The sequence below is a fragment of the Brienomyrus brachyistius genome, chromosome 6 (assembly GCF_023856365.1).
Source record: "Brienomyrus brachyistius isolate T26 chromosome 6, BBRACH_0.4, whole genome shotgun sequence".
Classification (NCBI taxonomy): domain Eukaryota; kingdom Metazoa; phylum Chordata; class Actinopteri; order Osteoglossiformes; family Mormyridae; genus Brienomyrus; species Brienomyrus brachyistius.
This window is the reverse complement of record NC_064538.1, coordinates 27411967-27432401: the sequence shown is the minus strand read 5'-3', so window position 1 is coordinate 27432401 and position 20435 is coordinate 27411967. Positions and strand designations below refer to the sequence as shown.

Genomic DNA, 20435 nt, shown 5'->3' with positions numbered 1-20435 from the left:
ATTGGTATTATTAAATTTATTATAATTAAATTTGCAGTTCAATCTGTAGCATTTCTCATGTTCTGAATACGTTTAAGGGGAATTTTAAGGGAATTTTTAATAGAAACGGAGCCTTGAAGTACAGAAATAATGAGTTGAATAATATAATTATCAATATCGACTGATATGAAAACAGTTGTGATGAAATATTGTCACATATTGCCCAGTCCTACTGAGACCTGAGAAAAGCATCACAATATCAGTCTTGCCTCATTTCCACTAACACGGTACTGGTGCCGGTACTGGTGCTGGTTTTCGCTTGGTGCCTTTTGAGAAACTGCATGTGTTTCCAATGGTTTCAAAGCAGAATGGAATGGAAACCTTTCATAGGTGGATTGCCTGTATCCACTTTTGTCGTCTTAAAGGCTCCCTGTCTGTGTGTCAATGACTTTATTCCCACTTGCCATTTTACTGCTGGCATTTTAAGTATCACGCAATAAAGGATTTTTCTTGCCAGATGCCAGAAAAAATTGATCTTTGCTGTCTGCCTCATGATCTCTTTGCCTCTCGAATACCACAATATTTTATTTATTCGACCTGTGACATGTTTATTATTAAATCTGGCAAACAAATCAATCTTTTGTTTTCCACAGAATTAAAAAATGAGGTAACATTATTCCGGCTAATAAGCTGGCAAGTTGTTCCCAAATCACTGCTGGCACCGGTGATACTAGACAAAACCTCCAATGCTCTTTCCACCCGTAGTCATTTTGACAGACGAGGAGGTGCAGCGGAAGAAGGAGCTGATCCTGAAGCGGAAGGAAGAGGAGGCACTGAGGGAGGCGCAGCGGCCCCGGCTGAGCGCGGAGCAGAACCATGTCATCGCTACCCTGGTGGAGGCACATCACAAGACTTACGACGACTCCTACTCCGACTTCTCCCGCTTCCGGGTGTGCGAGCGTACCTTTCAGGCTGGGTTGACCACCAGGGGGCGCCGGCCCAGTCCTTAACTCTGGAATCTGGTCCGCTGTGTGTGATTAAGCCTGTTTGCTGTGTGGCAAACAATTGCCTACAAACAAAAACATTAGTAAATGCCTAATTTTCTTAACTGGTTAATTAAATATAACAACTCACAAAGTGGTGGTTTTCTGGAGCAACTGAATCATCAGTGTTTTTATTTACTTTTTTCTCTTTCTGTGTGTGTATGTTTGTGTGTGACACCCAGCCCCCGGTGAGGGAGGGCCCAGTCACGCGCAGTGCCAGCCGTGCTGCCTCGCTTCATTCGCTGACCGACGTCTCCTCAGACTCCTTAGGCCACTCTCCAGGTGAGCCACCCGACCCTCGGTTCACTAACGTCAGGGTTCTTTAGAGAAATATGGTGGGGTCTTCGCTGCAGGACTGCTCCGACGCTAGAGGCTGCCAAGCGTGGAGTGTTTCTGGGTTTGGTAGAGTGCCGCTCAGACCATGTGCTGCCAGGCGTGGAGTGTTTCTGGGTTTGGTAGAGTGCCGCTCAGACCACATGCTGCCAGGCGTGGAGTGTTTCTGGGTTTGGTAGAGTGTCGCTCAGACCACGTGCTGCCAGGCGTGGAGTGTTTCTGGGTTTGGTAGAGTGTCGCTCAGACCACGTGCTGCCAGGCGTGGAGTGTTTCTGGGTTTGGTAGAGTGCTGCTCAGACCACACGCTGCCAGGTGTGGAGTGTTTCTGGGTTTGGTAGAGTGCTGCTCAGACCACATGCTGCCAGGCGTGGAGTGTTTCTGGGTTTGGTAGAGTGCTGCTCAGACCACATGCTGCCAGGCGTGGAGTGTTTCTGGGTTTGGTAGAGTGCCGCTCAGACCACATGCTGCCAGGCGTGGAGTGTTTCTGGGTTTGGTAGAGTGCTGCTCAGACCACACGCTGCCAGGTGTGGAGTGCTTCTGGGTTTCGTAGAGTGCTGCTCAGACCACATGCTGCCAGGTGTGGAGTGTTTCTGGGTTTGGTAGAGTGCTGCTCAGACCACATGCTGCCAGGCGTGGAGTGTTTCTGGGTTTGGTAGAGTGCTGCTCAGACCACACGCTGCCAGGTGTGGAGTGCTTCTGGGTTTCGTAGAGTGCTGCTCAGACCGCATGCTGCCAGGTGTGGAGTGTTTCTGGGTTTGGTAGAGTGCTGCTCAGACCACATGCTGCCAGGCGTGGAGTGTTTCTGGGTTTGGTAGAGTGCTGCTCAGACCACATGCTGCCAGGTGTGGAGTGTTTCTGGGTTTGGTAGAGTGCTGCTCAGACCACGTGCTGCCAGGCGTGGAGTGTTTCTGGGTTTGGTAGCCTGCCGCTAAATTGTGGTTTAGATTCTGTGGCTGAAACTGCCACTCTGTCCTCCTCTTCAGAGTCCATGGACCCGAAGATGAACTTCACCAGTCTTCTGATGATGTACCAGGAGAGCAACAGCAGCCCTCAGAACAGAGAGGAAGACAGCCAGCACCTGTCCATGCTGCCCCATCTGGCCGACCTGGTCAGCTACAGTATCCAGAAGGTCATCGGCTTTGCCAAGATGATCCCGGGGTTCAGGTGGGAGCCCCTATCTGTCTCTCTCTCCGTCTGCCTCTCAATCTGTCTCTCCGTCTGTCTGACATTCTGTCTGCTTGGCAGGCTGGCCATCTATCTCTGTCTCTCTGTCTGCTTGTCTGCCTGTCTCTGTCTGTCTCGCTGTCTGTCTCTCTGTCTGACACTAATTCCTGAACAGCAGACACCATGGAGAAGTTCTATACGTAACAACAAAGCTTTTTCTAAATCCAGAAGGAAAAGGGGACGTGCCAGAACTGTTCATTTGTTTTTTCAGATCTGCTGGAGAAGTCAGAAATCGTAATTTTTGAAATATCAGATTAAAATAAAAGTCAATGGGAATTTACCACAAAGAAGGAAACAAGAGGAATTAGAGCTGCTTATGGTTTGCTGTGTGATATCGACCCAAAGCTCACCCACGGATTTGGTACAAGCTGTTTAACAGTGTCCAGGTGCAAATGGATGGAGCTCCTCCATCTGTCGTTTTATCTAAACTCTTTGGCTTTTTACCTGCCTGCCTCATGAGTGTAATGCTACCCGGACTCCTGTCGTAATACAAACTGTAAACAGGCACCTGAATGTCAGTGCTTTTAGTACAGGGACATTTACTAGGGACATTGTTTTTCCTGATCTGTCCCTTTCACATGGAGAGAAATTATTGGCAGTGGGACAAAATTATAAAAATCACACGCTGTGAACCAATTATTAGCATTTCAGCATTCAGTCATACTGTCACTGAAGTGAGTCTAACAATAAATAATCCACCAGAACCATGTATAAAATACATTGTAATTGCGGTCAGCCCCACCCACCTGAGGGGGTTAAAAAACAAGTCCATCGTGACAGGGATGGAACTGGTGTCATCTCTGTTGCCCTAAATGCATCGTGAGCTTGCTGTGTATTTGTGGACCTGTTGTTGTCTGGGTAACGATGGCGTACTCTAGAGCACTGGTACATCCTGTGCAGCCGACTCTCGCAGACTCCGATCAGCGCCGCTGACGCAGGCAGCCTGTTTACGTGCTTCTCTCTCTCCCACCCCCCCCCCCCCCCCGCCCCCCCACGCCCTTGCCCACAAGACCAGACCGTCTATGATAGTTCACACTTGTTCCTCATGGTGATTTTGACAGAGGTCCTTCCACGCTTCACTATTTCCGGCCAGACTGCCCCCCCCCCCCCCCCCCACTGCTCGTGGGAGTTTTATGTATATGAAATTGTTCTGAGGGCAGAAGGAAAAATGATTGGTTCAGAGAGATGACTAATCAGATTATAAGGAAGATGGGTCCAAGCAACTAGAGGAGGCCGGACCAAGACATCTGATTGGTTAGTTCCGCCTCCTCTATATTCTGATTGGCCATGTCATTTTTGCCTCTGCCCTCAGAACAATTTTGTGTAAGTAAACCTCCCATGTGTCCCCCACCCCGACCGTCCAGCATTCAGTAGCTCCTCAGTCCCTCCATGACCCTGGCAGTGGTCCGTCTGTTCCACAGAGATCTAACTGCAGAGGATCAGATTGCGCTGCTCAAATCCAGTGCCATTGAGATCATCATGCTGCGCTCCAACCAGTCCTTCAACCTGGAGGATATGTCCTGGAGCTGTGGGGGCCCTGACTTCAAGTACTGCATTAACGACGTCACCAAAGGTGAGCTCCGCCCTTACCTGCCTCTGACCCCTGCCCTCTTTGCTCCTCTCACGCTGACTCTGCTCCTTCCTCCCTCCAGCTGGACACACTATGGAGCTGCTGGAACCACTAGTGAAGTTCCAGGTCGGGCTAAAAAAGCTGAATCTCCATGAGGCCGAGCACGTTTTGCTGATGGCCATCTGCCTCCTGTCCCCCGGTACGAGACCCACGAGCTGCCCCACCTCCCTCTCCTCTTTCCCCTCTCCATCCACCTATTCATCCATCTGCTCTGCCGTTCTCCTCCCCCAGACCGGGCCGGTGTGCAGGACCACGCCCGTGTGGAGTCCCTTCAAGACCGCCTCTCGGAGGTGCTGCAGGCCTACATCCGCGTGCATCACCCCGGCGGCCAGCTGCTCTACGCCAAGATGATCCAGAAGCTGGCGGACCTGCGGAGCCTGAATGAAGAGCACTCCAAGCAGTACCGCTCGCTGTCCTTCCAGCCCGAGCACAGCATGCAGCTCACGCCGCTCGTGCTCGAGGTCTTCGGCAACGAGGTCTCCTAGTGGCTGGCTGAGGGAGTGCTGAGGAGTGGACAGGCTGTGGACCAGGTGGTCAGTGGTGGTACCCATATAGTGAAGAAGGGACTGCAGGCAGATTTAATCACACACACACACACACACACACACACACTCTATTAGGGGAGCCATTCTTGCATGGGTTGCCTTTTGGGGGAATGACCCCAGGTAAACTGGTGCAAACACACACTCACGCCTACTATAAATAGGGCACGGTCATGCCGTCTGTGTCCTGTGTTTGTGTAAGGGGATATTTCACGGCCGCTGTTGGGGGTGGGGGTGTGGGCGCAGTGTTACAAACAGCCCCACATACCCAGCAGCTTTGCCAAGTGCCCTCTTACCCAGATTTCCCACAAGGAAGCCCCTGGTTCTGGCTGTGCCCCCCCCGAAAAAAACTGTTGCCCAGTTCCTGGTCAGATTGCCCCTAATACGATAGAAAACAAAACTGCCTCTGTATTACTTTTATTGGCCGAGGGACAAATGGGGGCAGGGTTTAATTACCCGGCTTCCTCATAGGGCTGAATGAAGCATTGCAAAGTGCCTGCGCCTCGCGCCTGGTGGCATAGCTGCACTTCTGTGGCTCCCCCAGTCCAGGATGTGTGACTGCAGCAGCAGGGTGACTGCTTTGTGGGCGGGGCTTTGGCAGGAAGTGCAGCTGCTTACATGCATTCATTACATTTCCTCTGTATTGCATAGCTTACCAGACACTAAGCTTTACGGTGCTGTTCAGCATCGATTGTACCTACAGCCTTTTCCCTGTCTGTGCGTTTTTTTTTTTTTTTTTGTAATGTCTCCCCTATCAGATACTGATTTAATTGATTCAGTGCCAAAAACACTTGTGGTACCATGACAGTAATGAGCTGATCCTATGCTGCCATTTACTGCTGCCCTCTAGTGGTTACATGTTGTAAATATTTTACTTTTTCTGTACATAAGTATGGCGAAGTAGCTCTACTACTAATTAAAGTATTAAGTATATTCTGAAAATATATGCAAATATATGGGGAATTCAATTTTTTTTCTTAAAATAACATTTCTTAAGCAGGTATATCTAGCTGCCATTTTAGGTGGGATCGTGCTGTCTGGGATGGTTTATTCTGTGCAGATTCTGTAACAATTTTTTGTGGTGGGGGTGTGGCATTGAACTGTTGCTCTGAATGTGTATTTTTAATGGAAGATTGGAGAAAAAAATTACACTAAACATAATGCTGCTGTCTAATGAAAGCCATAGATCTGTACGTATGGGACTAGATCTGCTGCGATTGTGCTGTTCTTGTACTGATTCCACACAGCTGAAGCAGAGAGCTGTAGAATCAGCCCAGGCCGTATGTGTGATGCCTTTATAGATGAGGATGCATAGCAGGGTGGGGGGGACGGGTTGTAAGAGTTCTGACATCAGGTAAGTGTAGCACAACAAACCTCAGCGTGGGGGGGGGTGTGGTGACTGGGGCAGCTTACCCGTGGTTCCTCTATGCGTGGGCACATCTGCATGCCCACCCTGTGTTCAGGGTGCTTTTCGTGCAGCTTCCCAGCAGTGCCACATAAAAGCGTAGCTGGTGTCATGCTGGATGTCGCATGTCGCGATGCGAGGAAAGTGCAGCCTGACTCTTGGGTGCCCCCTGCAGGGCGTACAGATAAACTGCAGTGCTGGGCTCCATCAAGAGAATGATCATTCTGGCATTCACTCAGTCACCCCTGGGGGCCCCAGACTGAGGAATGTGACCTTTGTGGGTGGGCGACGGAGGCCTCTGTGAGCTCTGGGGAAAAACAGGACGAGGTGAGGGTGAAAAAAAACAAGCCTCGTCCTGCCGGTCCTATCCCAGGAATGCCTAGCTCCGCTGCCCAGCTTATAGAGTCATTGGCTGGAGTCTAACATCAGTCTACTTAAATTGCTGCCCGGGGGCCATTTTAAGCATTTTACCTACAGCTCCATGGACATGCATCGTTTTGCCATGATTAGCCCAGTCTGGGCACTGGCAGGCTCAGGCGGCTCAGTGGGTGGAGCTGAAGTCAGCTGAGGTGGGGCCAGGATGTAGCGCTGCCTCAGAATGCCAGGCCAGGCTCTCCTCTTCCTCCTATAGGCTGATTGGTCATCAGCTTCCCTGCTTTTCCAGCACAGAGATGCCAAAGGAAGGGCCTTGCACATACCCACAGCTGCAGATACTTCAATCCAAAGCTCTCCACAACTCTGCTTCTTTTAAATATTTTTATAATTAAGCTGGAAATTTTGACCGTAGCACCTCAGACTGGGTAACTTCCCCTAGGGGTCCCCGGGTCTAAATCAGCTGGCCTTTTCGGCTGCATCGTCACCCCCACAGAAGTTGCTTGCTTGTGGCCATTTCCTGACAGGAAGGAGTCAGAGTAAATAGCCAATCACAGTAAGGCAGACTGTGACACTAAGACTGGCTTCCTGTATATCTGAAGTCCTACTCATACCAGGAAATGAGTTCAAAAGGTCAGATTTGTAACACATTTCCAGGCTGCCCTCTCACAAAGTGACATCCTTCCCTGCCCTTTTAGGTAGATCTTCTATGTCCTGCTCCATTTTGGTGATCTCAGCTGGTTTCCAGTGATACACAAGTTGAAAACTTTTTTAAATTTTTTTATTATTATTATTATTATTTTTTTAAACAAGAGTGTTAGGGGAGCTGTGACTGACAAACTACCTCTGTGATCCACATAAGTATCCTCACACAAAGGATTATTATTATTGTTATTATTATTATTGTTCATCTTCATGCTGGATTGTTTACCTCAGAGTTGTTTGGTGCACTGTGCTCGCAGTGTTGTGAGGTGATGCCATAGCTCTATCTGGTTCACGTCCTACTTCACTTGTACGAGGCGTGACGTCTCCCTTAGAATGGTGCCTAGAGATGGAGAGTTAAGAGAGGCAGAGATGAGGCCCAACTTCCCCCCCACTCCCCCATACATACTGTCTGTAATACTCGTGTGTAGCTTGCTGGCCTGAACAGCTGTGTTTTGTAGTGGTTTGGCTGGTGGATCCCAAGCTTAGTACATAATTATTTATGTAGCGTGTATGAAGTCTGCCCTCTACCTTGAGAGACACTCTTGAGTTTTATACTTGAGCAGGTTTTATAAATAGTCTGACTAGCGCATTGGTCTTTTCATTACGTCTCTGCAAGACAGGTGGCGCCACTGCGAAGGGAAGGAAGGATATTTTGCGCCCGCATGCCAGTCCGGTGCACAGCTGATTATTTACCCTCATCTGTGTATAAGCAGAGTCGTGCTCTTTAGAGTGACAGAATTCTGCTTTACGTGGCAGTTCCTTCTCATCAGGTGGCACTAATGCATTGATTTAACGAATTGAACTTTGATCCCCGGGCAAAACTGTATGATAATACTGTTTCAGTAGAAAATCATAATTTGGTGTTTTTCTTAGATGAATTTACACTTTATTCTTGTTCAGATTCCTCCAAAAAAAGAGGGAATGCTTGTACAGTTACGTGTTCTTGGGGAACCAGTTAATTCTCAGAACCTCCTCATTGAGCAGTTTTATGTTCGCTGCAGACTGGCAGTCTGAACCCAAAGATAGTCACCACACGCCTACAGACAAATGCTGACACACACCAACATTCATGCCTCACAGGCAGACATTGGGGAGACAGGAGAGAGGCAGGTGAGTGCCGGTAGTTCCTTTGTAAATATGTATGCTATTTAAATGCTTTTGCATCGCTGCTGGTCTCCTGTCTCTCTTATAAAGCTGAATTAAATTGTAACGGACTGACACTGTGCCTGTTTTCAGAGCAAGCAGGCCTCTGCCCACCTGCTCTTGTACAGTATGTTTATGACAGTTGCCCTAACATCTACAATGTCCTGAAATGTTGCTTTATCACACGGGGCTGACCTTGTGTGTGCAGCAGGTATGTTTGCTAGCTTTCCTACCTCTGTGTGTCTCAGAGAGGGAGCCGTAGTGACCGCGGGATCTGATGCCAAGCAAAGGCATCCATGTGTGAGCTGCTAGCGAGGGTTCCCTAACTGTGGGGTGGGTGGGGGCAGCCCTTGGACCTTTGTGTGAGTGTGGATATACAGCTATTTGATGCAGATGCATAGGAGATGCGCATTCCCATGGAATGTTTCGGGGGGGGGGGGGGGGGGATCCTGGTTGGTTTGTTGGTTGGATTGAAATGTCAGAAGTGAATGCCTTAATGAAATGCACAACAGGCAATCAGCCAACGATGCTGGACTGTCCACAGCGGAGGGCCATGCCGCCTGGGGGGGCTGCCGATCTGATTAACTCTGACAGCAGGGGGCCTTCCCCGGGGAACTCGGCACAGCTTGTTTAAGACCACCGCCCTTCCAGCGCCAGAGCAGCATCTGTTGGTCATGCCTTGTTATGTCTGTGTGTGGGTTACTCTTCATTTGGACCGGGACACCAAGTATATTCTCGCCATGCTGATAAATATCAATAAAATATACTATTGATGTAACATGGACCTCTTACTGAATTCAGTGCTGGCTGTATACGTCTAATATTATTACTGTTCTTGTTCTTTTAGCTGTTTTTAATGTTGTTTTTTTGCAGTTTTGTCATCTTTGTAATTGGTCTAATCGCTAGTATTATTGCAATGCCCTCTGTACACTTAGTCTTTCTGTTATCTGGAAAACTTGATTGTAAGCTGATGGTGTGCAGCATGAATAGAATGTGAAATGACTCCCAGATCAAGCAAGCCGCTGTACATACTGTAGTAATATCTGTGTGCTGGTATCTTTTTCCCCCCAATTTCACAATCCCTGAAGGGAAGAGAGGCAGAGTTTTCTGGGTGAAAGCTGTGTAAATTATCAGGCTGTATTTCACTGTTATGTCAAAAACTGCTTGCTGGTCTCTTCGTGACATTCTCTGCCTTACTTTAGTATCCTAATCTGCATGATGTTAGAACTGAAATTAAACAATAAAAAACATAGTTACAGATCATGAGCAAACATTGACTCACAGCTCAATGTCGGAGCAAAAGGTCAGAAAATAGCAAGGTAAGTGTGTCCCGCCCCCCGCCCCTTTCAAATATATGAATATTGGAGTACACTCCTTTGTTGTCGTACCTTAGTATAATAGAAATCAGTAATTAAAGAGCCTGAGGTATACAGTGAAGCTTGAAGGAATGGATTTGCAGCAGTGTTTCAGTGCTCAGTGTCTGTCTTGGTGCAGGGACGGTGTGCGTGATTAAAAATCTCTTTGGATGTTCAGCTGGGGGAGGGCAATTTAATCAAGCTGCCGAATACCTTGAAAATCCTCTTGTGGTGATTCATGATCTTTGTCCTCAGTTTAAGGCATATTCTTCTGGGCCGAAAGCCATATTATTAAAACCTTAGCAGATACATAGAGCCCTCCGCCCCCCTTTGTCACAGGTATCACTCTTCCCCCACCCTTCGAGTGCTAGGCCTTGTTCATGATTACAGGGCCCTGATCCTGGACCAGGCTGCGCAGGGCACAAAATTGACCTGTCACTCCATCTAGGGGCACATACAGTGCCATCCACAATTATTGGGTAAAAAAAAATAAAATGGTTAGAAATAATCTACCTTTTGCTGAAGTAGCTTCATGTCATGTTGAAAAATAATTTGAAAAATCCAACCTTTCATTGAAATAAATTTAATAAAAGAAAAAGAAATTTGTCATGATCGTGGATTGTGGGTAAAGCGCACGGACAGGCAGGCAGGCAAGGAAGCAGGCAAGACAGGCAAGGTACGGGGAAAACGGGGATTTAATAATAATACGGGGAGCAGGAAACATCAGACGCCAACTAACATCAATGACAGACGAGAAACTGAGGTAAGACAGACTGAAATAGGACTGATCAAAATAACTAGACACAGCTGGGTATGATCAGGGAAGCACATGTGGATAATCAGAGGGGCGTGGCACACACGAGGATCGTACGAGCTGGGCGTGACAGAACCCCCCCCCCCCAAAAGGCGCGCCTCAGGGGAGGCGACGGACGAGACGAGATTGGGGAACCAGGACCTGGAAGACAAGAAAAAAAAAAAACCTTTAACGAGGGACAGGGAACAGGACCGAGACACAGAACTGGCACAGAGACAAGTAAGACAAAACTTGACAGAGGACCGGGAGGGCAGACAGACAGATCAGGAAAGGTGACACAGTGGGAACAAAAGGGCCAGGAGTGGACGGAGGGAAAACAGGAGGACGAGGAGCAGGGACGGGTGGGACAAAGGGACGATGAACAAAGACGGGAGGAGGAGCAAATAGAGGGAGATAAGCAGGGGAGTAGGGAGCGAAGGAGGGGGAACTAAGGGGAGCCCGAGGGAGCCCCAGCGGGCGACGGGTGGCAGCCGGAGGGGCTGCAGGTGGCCAGGAGGCCGGAGCCGGAGGGGACCTTGGAGGGGCTGAGGAGGCAGGGCGAGGGACCGATGGAGGGGCCGAGGAGGGAACTGGAGGGAGAACCAGGGAAGGGGACGAGGGAGCTGGAGGGGACCCTGGCGAGGGCAAGGAGAGGGGGGGAGCCGCAGCAGGCGGCAAAGTCCTCCGACGCGCCAGAGTGAGGGGACCCGCAGGCGACCGACAAGGCACCAGAGCGGGGAGTGAGGCAGGGCGACGAGGCCGTGGAGGGGGACCCGCAGGTGACAGCCGACCCGGAGGGCTAGGCCCCGCAGGCGCCGACCGAGCCTTAGCGCCGGCGAGCCAGGGGGCAGGGTGGGAGGGACCCCAGCCCTGTGTCTATGTCCTCTCCCCTTCCGGGACACAGATAGTAGGGTCTTTGGCCGGGGTCCAGCTCGCCGGGGTCAAGCTGCCCGGGGAGGCTGTCTCGCGGGTCTCCTCTTTTTCTTCCTCCGGCGCACGGCGGTGGCGGGAAGCGGCGCTACATCCGCAAAAACGGACGGCGGGAGTATGGGTCCCGGCTCGCTGGGAGCGACGTAGCACTCTTTCCGGAGCTCGGTCACACAGCGGAGGTTGTCACGCACCTCCTCTGCCAGGTGCACGTCCTCCTCAAGGGATAGCTCATCCAGGATGTCCCTGCAATGACAAATGAGGTTCCAGGCAGGGTTATCCAAAAGAGCACCTGTTCAACGTAGCTGATGAAGTCCTCCTCAGTGACGGAAGGTGCTTTGCGTCGCGGGTCTGTCATTCTGTCATGATCGTGGATTGCAGGTAAGGCGCACGGACAGGCATGCAGGCAAGGAAGCAGGCAAGACAGGCAAGGTACGGGGAAACCGGGGATTTAATAATAATACGGGGAGCAGGAAACATCAGACGATAACTAACATCAATGACAGACGAGGAACTGAGGTAAGACACAGACTGAAATAGACAGGACTGATCAAAATAACTAGACACAGCTGGGTACGATCAGGGAAGCACATGTGGATAATCAGGGGGGTGTGACACACACGAGGATCGTACGAGCTGGGCGTGACAGTCATCAAGAAATTATAATTTTTTTGACAAAAACACATGCCATGATTATTTGCACCCCGGGACATTACAGTGAACACAATGTAACCGAAACATGTTTCCCCTGTAAATTGTGCATCTTTGAGTTGATTGGAGTGAACTGGAACCTTCAAGCTGTAATCCATGATTTCCTGATTAACTGGGGTACAAACATGAGGTGACAGAGGACAAATTCCCTTAGTCGTCCATCAACGTGGGAAAGATCAGAGAACATACAAACCAAATGAGGGAGAAGTGTGCTGACCTTCATAAGTCAGGGAATTGGTATGGAAAAATAGCTACTCACCCAAAAATGCCCATTTCTACTGTTAGGGCAATAATACAAAAAGTGAACAAGAACTCAAACTGTTACAAACCTGCCTGTAATAGGACCCAATTAGCCCCCATGTACAGTGAGGAGGATCATAAGAGAGGCAAAAAAATCCCTACAGATCAGTGTTGGTGAATTAGAAGACAAAGTAAAATCTTGGGGTCACCACATCTCCGAAAAAGCCATGAGATGCCACCTTCATGCTAATGATTATGTGGAAGATGTGCCAGAAAGAAGCCATTTCTGTCAGTAAACCACAAATGTAAGGACCTGGAGTTTGCGAAACACTGCATCTTTGACTGGAATCATGTACTATGGTCTGAAGAAACAAAAATGGAGCTTTTTTCAATAAACATTCAAGGTGGGTTTGGTGTAAAAAGAAGGATGGCTATAATGAAAAGAGCTTCATCTCAACTGTAAACTATGGTCCTAGCTGATCAGCTAACTAGCAGAAGCTAATTATTCCACTGCCTGCTAAGTCCATTTCAGTGTCTCTATATTCCAGCACTCATTATATCATTATATACCATGCAAGTTCACCGGCCAAGGTATGTTGTGTTTTAGACAAAAAGTTCACTGTTTATGGAACAATCCCTTACCTGATAGTGTCAATCAGTGACTGACAATTCTGTCCCAAGTTGTTTTGACACAGAGATGTTTTAAATTGTTTTTAACACACACTTGTCCCATGATAATCACGCACAGTACCTCAGTGACTAGCAAGCGGTGCTCACTGAGCTGTAATGACAACATTCGGCCTATAGGTGGAGTCTTGCTCTTCCCCCCAAAGTGGCAACCCAACCTCTCAGTCTCTATTTGTGTCTGTTTAAAGGGAGACAAGGTGGTTGTGGTCAGCACCCCAGAGAGCCAGCAATGCTGGGGATGCGGGTGATGGCTCAGCAGCGCCCCCTGCAGTGTGATGCGAGTAATGGCAGGCTGACGCAGGTTCAGCTGCATGCACCTTGGCTGCCCTTCAGAGCCATGTCAGATATAGATGTGATGGGCGCCCACTAGCCCTCTCAGTCTGCCTTTCTTGAAGCGATGTGAATTCCAGTGTATAAGCTCTCTGAAGGTTGGACCTTGGATCTCAGGTGCCCTGAGAAGCACAAGTAGTCCTTCACGCATTGCCAACCTTCAGCTGTGGAGTACATTTATAAGTTGAATACTCATTTATTAGTGAACTTCTCTCTTATAGTTAAACATTTCTGTTTAGTTTTTGATCATTTTAAATTGTCTGGGGACATTTTTTTGGTCCCCAAAAAAGGAAACTCAATTTTATAAAAATCTGTGTCTGCAATCAAAAAACTGCAAATGTTAGGGCTGGGTAGGGGTTACGGTCATCATGTTGGGATTATGGTTTTGCACATAGAAATAGAGGGAGTTATGAATACTAACGTGTGTGTGTGTGTGTGTGTGTGTGTGTGTGTGTGTGTGTGTGTGTGTGTGTGTGTGTGTGTGTGTTTGCTTTGCAATGCACCGGCATCCCATCCAGGGTGTACCCCAGCTTTACCTGCTTGAGTTAGGCTCCAGGTCACCCTGCACCCTTGACCAGAAAATGGATAGCTGGTGTGGTATTGTGGCCCCACACCTCTGGGGTCTGGGGCTGGGTGGGGGCGGAGGAGGGGGTTAAATCATTGCTCGTTGCCGGTGTTTCTCTGGGTGTGTGTGAGTTTCTTCCGGCAGACTAAAAACACACCGTTAAGCAAATAGGTGTCTCTAATTTGCCTGTAGTTAGTGTGTGTATGTGTCCTGGATTCTGTTTGCAGTGATCTTGCTGAGTAAATAATACCACATTCACACTAAAACACGCGCATGACTAATACCTGCTAAAACATCCCTACATCAGCCAGCTGTTCATTTGGGGTCATGGGGACCTGCTAAAACAGAACCCTGTATGTCTCTGTTTTGAACACAAGCCACAGTCAGACAACAACGAGGCTGACTATCACAGAATAGTAACAGTAATGAGGGTCCTTGACTCGTGTCTGGATACACCTCTGTGTTATCAGACTTGGCTCCAACAGCGAGGGCACAGCCGCAGACCCTGTGCTCCACAGTGGAAATCGTCCAGACATAGTTACTATGATACGATGACCTGACCTACTGCAGGAGGTCCCCGTCAGAGCCGGGCTGGGCCTGGAGGCTCCGGGAAGACGCAGAGAGGTTACACAGAGATAAACACTGGATCCCAGGGAGAGAACCTGAGTCAGAGACGTCTGTGAAACCAGCATTTAATGACTGGTGAAAAAAGTGAGCATTTACAGAGACCCTTTTGCTGTTTAGTGGGGGCAATCTGATCTTGTACCCTACCATTACCGTAGGTGGCTCCAGCCATTCTGTTTACGGTGATGTGGTGCAGATGGAGACAGCTTATCATTACACTCATTTCTGCATCATTTTTGTTTCTTTTTTCTTTCTTTTTTTAAAGAACCTGGGAATTGGTGAGTTTCCCAGCAGGACACTGGCTACCAGATTACCAGTTTGCTCCTTGTCTCCTGCCTGTAGCACAGAAGCCCTTAATCCCCTGGGTGATAGCTTGGTCTCAGGTGGATGCTGGCGTCTACAGAAAAGTCCCGTTTTCAGTGTCCCCCTTCTATAGCTAGAACAAACATAGTGGGAGTCTCTCTCTACCGCCAAGCTTGTGAATTCAGGCCACCCCTCACAGCGTCATACCGGTGTGGGTATCGGTCACTTCGGAGAACATATGCCCCCCTCCCTGTTAGGGGAAGACGCATTCTATGCCCAGGCCTGTGTATTTGGATGCAATTTACCTTCATTCAAGACAAAAAACCCAAACAAGTGAACGAAGACCTACACTCAAAGGCAGTGAGACTGGGATGCCCATCGGTACCATTCATGAATCCACCCAAAAGGAACATGTCATCCGTGTGAGTCCCAAGGCCATTGGCACAGCATGTGTGTTTCAGTGATGTCATATTTTCTCTGAGTTTTTTCATTTGGGTCCCACAGTGCTATCATGTGTATCCTATGCATGCCTTCCTTTACATTCTTAGTGACATTACAATGTAATCTCATATAATGACCAGTGTCCGGCAAAGCATGGAAGACAAACTGGACCACCCAGAAAGCACAATTAACTGATTATCTTCTGACCAGTCACAAAAGCAAGTGAAGTGCTCATTTTAAACAGGCAGTATTAAAATGTATTTTTCAATAGAATACCCGACTGTTTGAATGGCATTTAGAAAAACAACATGACTGCTTGTTTCCTTCTTATTCCTGAATTTCCACACAAATGTCAAAGGTCACACTGGGGGTGGGGGTGGGTCAAATCTCCTTGAGAAGCTGATAGTGGAGAGACAGGCATTATATACAAAAGATTTCCTGAGAGGAAAACTGGTTTTGTTTGTTTTGTTTTTTGAGTTTTTCTCTGCAGACAGTCAAATAGCCCTAACCCTAACCCTAACCTAACCCTAACCCTCAAACAAGCACCCTCCCTTTACCTCTTCCGTTTGACGATCTATGTATGTTTTTTGGGTTTTGTCAACCTGCAGGCAGTATGTTGCCTCTGTTCCCCATCCCGCCTCATACCTCTGGTTGGATCAGGCTTCCTCTTGTTCACTCTCCTTCCTTGGCCATATGCACCTGCTTTTCTGAACTGCATCTGTGCGCTTGAGGAATCCACAGGTGATCTTCAGGTAGGAGAGAGCAGAGATACGTCAGTCAATAACAGGACTTCTTTTCTAGCACACAGAAGTTTGACTGAGACATGGACTCACTGGCATAGCAGTAATAAAATCAGGAATGTGTTCTGAAGTGTCACAAGTAGCAATTTAAAGACCTCAGTGTCAGTTCAACAGACCTAAGAGCCAGTGACCAATCACATTTAATTATTATTATTTATTTTTTATCTGAAATGACATACAAGCCAGGATAAGAACACAGGGTCAGCCAGTGTCCCTGGAGCAATTGGGTTTAGGGGCCTTGCTCAAGGGCTCCATGGTGACATCACCCTTCCAGATACAGGATTTGAACTGACGCCCTTCCAGTTGTGAGAGTTCTAACTTGCAGAGCTACATTAAATTAAATCAGTGGTTCTCAAAGTTAGTCCCCCACTGCTCTGCTTGTTTTCCTGCTATCCCTGCCCCACACACAAGTCCCAGCTGTCTTTCAGCTTCTGATTGACTGAACACACCTGATCCAGGTAATCAGCAGTGTGTAGGGCAGGTAGGGCAGGGATAGGTGGAAAACAAGCAGGACAGTGGGGCCCGAGGACCGAGTTTGAGAACCACTGAATTAAATGAAGAATTAAATGTTAAAGAATTAACAGTGAAGACATGAAATGTTCTCAAACTGTTTTTGGTTTAAGTATAATCTGTACATATATGTATGAGTGATACTGAATGAATAGGAGTCTTTCCTGGCAGAGGCTGGGAAAGGAAGTGCCCCTTTGTCAGGGTTGTGTGGGGTTGCTGATGCCTGGGATTCCTCATTTCCTCTTCTCCTAGGACAACCATAGCTGCTGGGGATTATTTAAAGCTGCATTACCTGACAGATAGGCAGGCAGACACGAGACAGGTAAAGAGACAGCCAGATAGGTAGGTAAGCAGATAAACAGGCAGAAAGACAGACAGATATACAGAGAGATAGATATAGACAAATGGGTAGACAGACAGATAGGCAAGTAGGGAGACACATAGACAGATACAGACAAATATACAGACAGACAGGTACACAGATCAACAGACTGATAGACAGATAGGAAGAGAGACAAATAGATATAGACAAAAAGCAGACAGATAGACAGGCAGGGAGACAAATAGACAGATATAGACAAATGGGCAGACAGACAGGCAGATATAGACAAAGATACAGACAAATAGGCAGAGAGACAGGAAGGGAGACAGATACAGAAAAATAGACAGACAGATAGACAATATACAGACAGACAGGAAGACAAATATAGACAAATAGATAAGCAGATAGACAGGGAGACAAATAGACAGATATAGGCAGATTGTCAGGCAGAAAGACAGACTGACTGACAGGGAGACTGATAGACAGATACAGACAAATAGGCAGACAGACCTACAGGCGGGGAGACAGATAGATACAGACAAATAGACAGATTGACAGGTAGTGAGACAGATAGACAGATACAGACAGATATACAGACAGACAGGCTGGCAGACTGATAGACAGAGAAGCAGGCAGGACTTATTGAGCACCACTGAGACTAAGCACAGCAGCACATGTTTCATAAGGGTAGATCATAAGGGAACTGCTCCTTGTGTTTTGGGTTTATGCACTCATCCCATTCCTGAACCCCATGGGGTGTAGGGCTATTCATAGAGTCGCTTCATGGAACGTAGCAGCACAGGGGGGTGGAGCCATGATCACCCACAGCACATAGTCATTGGTGGAGCAGAAGATAAAGGTGGGATCATGGGCCTGTGTTATGCGCTGGCATTGTCGGTGCTCATTGGCTGTTCAAGTGCCCATCCACGTATATGTCCATGCTGGTATGCCACTGAGGGCCCCCTTCTGTCCGTATGGAGCCCTGGGTTGGGGCCAGGGTCTCATATTTATAACCTTGCTGTCAGGGCTCGGCTGCAGCCTGGGAGCGTGGGAACGCGGCAAGGGATTTCTGTGGTATTTTTAATGTTTGTTATTAAATATTCCCACATGGGACCACGACCAAACCCCCGGACCCCGCCCTCAAGCCAGTCCCGGGATCCGCCAACAAATTTTGGAGAGACTTGGTCATGGGTGATGGGGGGGGGTGCTGCTGTGATAGGAGACATCTTATGGGGGGGGGGTTCCCCCTGTGCGTTAACAGCTGTTTCTCAGCTTGTGAGAGAAAACCGAGGAACCCCCCCCCCCAACTAAGAGAAGACAAGAGCCGCTCCGCCTTTGGCAGACGTTCTTGGATCCTCTACCTGAGAGATGTATTTCGGGTCAGTTGAGCTAAACATTAGTTCAGTCATTTTATGACAAACCCTGGACCCACCCTGACAGGCTTATCCTCCGCGCTTGACGCTGGCGGGCTGCAGAGAGCCCAGAGAGGAATGACATACTGCGTTGATGATCAGCAGCCTCTGTGAGCAATAGACCCCATAAGTCAGTGGAAAATACACACACATTCACTGCTTTCTGTTCACACAACAATCACCTCACAGGATCCAGCGCTTTAGCAATTTAAACAGAAGTATAATCAAATTAATCTTCTTGCCTTCAATGCTTCAATGCTTAGTTACCTTTTCATAGCTATACTGGTGCATCACTGGAAATGTATCTATTAGCTTCACTGGATATGTGGTGATATTTCTTGATACATGCTTGTGTTTACTATTAGTAAATCTTAAAAACAATTTGCTTCAGTGTATAATTTTTGTCTTTACCATCTCCATGTTTCCTCTTTCCTCCTTCCAAATGGTTCCATATGTCTGGCAGAACCAGCGATTGGGTGTCCACGGGGCATGCAGCCAAGGCCGGAGCAGACTGTGAGGAAAAGGCCTGGTGTGCTGAGCTGATGCCTAGACTTTGAGTGTTTAAGACCAGCTTGATGTGTAGAACTGGATAGACCTGTAGTCTTGAGTTTGGAGCATGTGAAGCTGATTCTAAGGCCTTTAGTAGGCCATTCTAATGCAGTGCAAACCTACTGCTTCAGGATAGATCCTGCTGTCCAGGATGAGATTAGAGCCCCACATTCATATAAATCGGATAGTAACTTTAGGCTGTACTTGTAGACAACTTTGTGAATGTCTACCTCTCCAAAATGTGAAGGAAAATCATGGAGCTCATCAACACCATGGTTACCCGTGTATAGGGTTGCTCCCCATCCTCCATCATCGTGTATTGGAAGATCTCATTCATCCCGCTGCATTATATGGGACGATCCCATATTATAAGAAACAGGAGGCAGCCTTACTTGTGCTTCAGCCGTTGATTTAACATTTATTTCTGCTCTCGTCCATCCAGTCAATAGGATGTTGTCTGCTTGTGAATGTGCTGTTTCACCATAGGAAGAAATACACAGAGAATATCAAAAGTAAGTGAGACAACCCTGAGGATGACAGGAACGATAGCCACAGAGGCTCCATCCACATTACACTGGGGAATGTTTAACAGAGCACACGAGATGGAAAATGGAAAGTAGGACAAAAATGCAGAGAAGAGGGTATTTAGAGACGGGCTGCTAGCTGATGGTTCGTGTTGTTCTCATTCCACCAGGTTTGCTCATTTGACCATGTTGTCATAACGGAATAAGAGACGCAGACTAGACATAACGTTACCAGGTAGTAGCTTAACTCCACCCTAGAACAGAACACCTAGAAACATTACATAGAGAAGCAAACTACAGTCAGACGTCCCCAGGATGTTCACCTGCAGCAGGGAACACAATGTCCCCATTATATGATAAATATCCGTTTTTTTTAAAACTCTATTTTATAAAAATCAGTGACTGCTATGAAAAAATTAAAAATGCAAAAACTATTTTGCTTGGTTATTTATGGTTAAGGTTAGTGCAGGGTGGGGGTTAAGGTTGTCATAGTTAGCGTTAGCATTTTTCACATAGAAGTGAATGAGCGGGCCCCATAAAGATAGGTATACCCGACTGTACATGCTTGTGTGTGTGTGTGTGTGCTATAGTGTCCCAAATATGTCTAGCTCTTGGATTCGTGGAACTGAGAAACCACTGAATGCTACAACTGAGGTCATGATGATTTAATCGAGGGCATGGCTTATACGCCGATGTCATGAGATGACCAAAGTGGTGCGGTATTCCCCTGAATAGACCTCAGGATTCGAGAGAATGGCCAAGAATAATTTAATCCTTTATCCATGCTATGTTCACAGGGACCACAACTGAGTAAAAAGAACACAGAATCATCTATCCATCCATCTTCTACATACATATCTTGGTAAGATTATGGGGAACATGCAACTATCTAGAATTAAATTAAGCTTAAACACTGAATGTGACTCTATGGACTCTTGTGTCAGCACACACTCATGCAGTACTGAC

The 20435-nt window shown here is 47.8% G+C and overlaps 1 protein-coding gene and 1 long non-coding RNA gene across 8 annotated transcripts in view; both read left to right on the top strand.

Annotated features, from left to right (window-relative positions):
• The window catches only part of LOC125744765 (vitamin D3 receptor B), a 30984-nt gene extending 21350 nt beyond the window's left edge, over positions 1–9634 (top strand). For all 5 annotated transcript variants that reach the window (XM_049016965.1, XM_049016969.1, XM_049016966.1 and 2 more), the window contains 6 exons: positions 745–929; positions 1205–1304; positions 2339–2519; positions 4001–4152; positions 4232–4348; positions 4441–9634. In XM_049016965.1, coding sequence (XP_048872922.1) covers positions 745–929; positions 1205–1304; positions 2339–2519; positions 4001–4152; positions 4232–4348; positions 4441–4694 — 989 coding nt within the window. In that variant the 3' untranslated portion in view covers positions 4695–9634. The remainder of the gene's footprint in view (positions 1–744; positions 930–1204; positions 1305–2338; positions 2520–4000; positions 4153–4231; positions 4349–4440) is intronic.
• LOC125744772 (uncharacterized) lies at positions 1536–2288 on the top strand. 3 transcript variants are annotated; one of them, XR_007398493.1, is made up of 4 exons: positions 1536–1667; positions 1721–1879; positions 1986–2038; positions 2145–2288. It is a non-coding gene; the product is annotated as an uncharacterized LOC125744772 (long non-coding RNA). The 3 variants fall into 3 exon arrangements; XR_007398491.1 differs by having other exon boundaries at positions 2092–2288; XR_007398492.1 differs by lacking the exon at positions 1536–1667 and having other exon boundaries at positions 1671–1879; positions 2092–2288.
• Positions 9635–20435: the final 10801 nt, after the last annotated feature.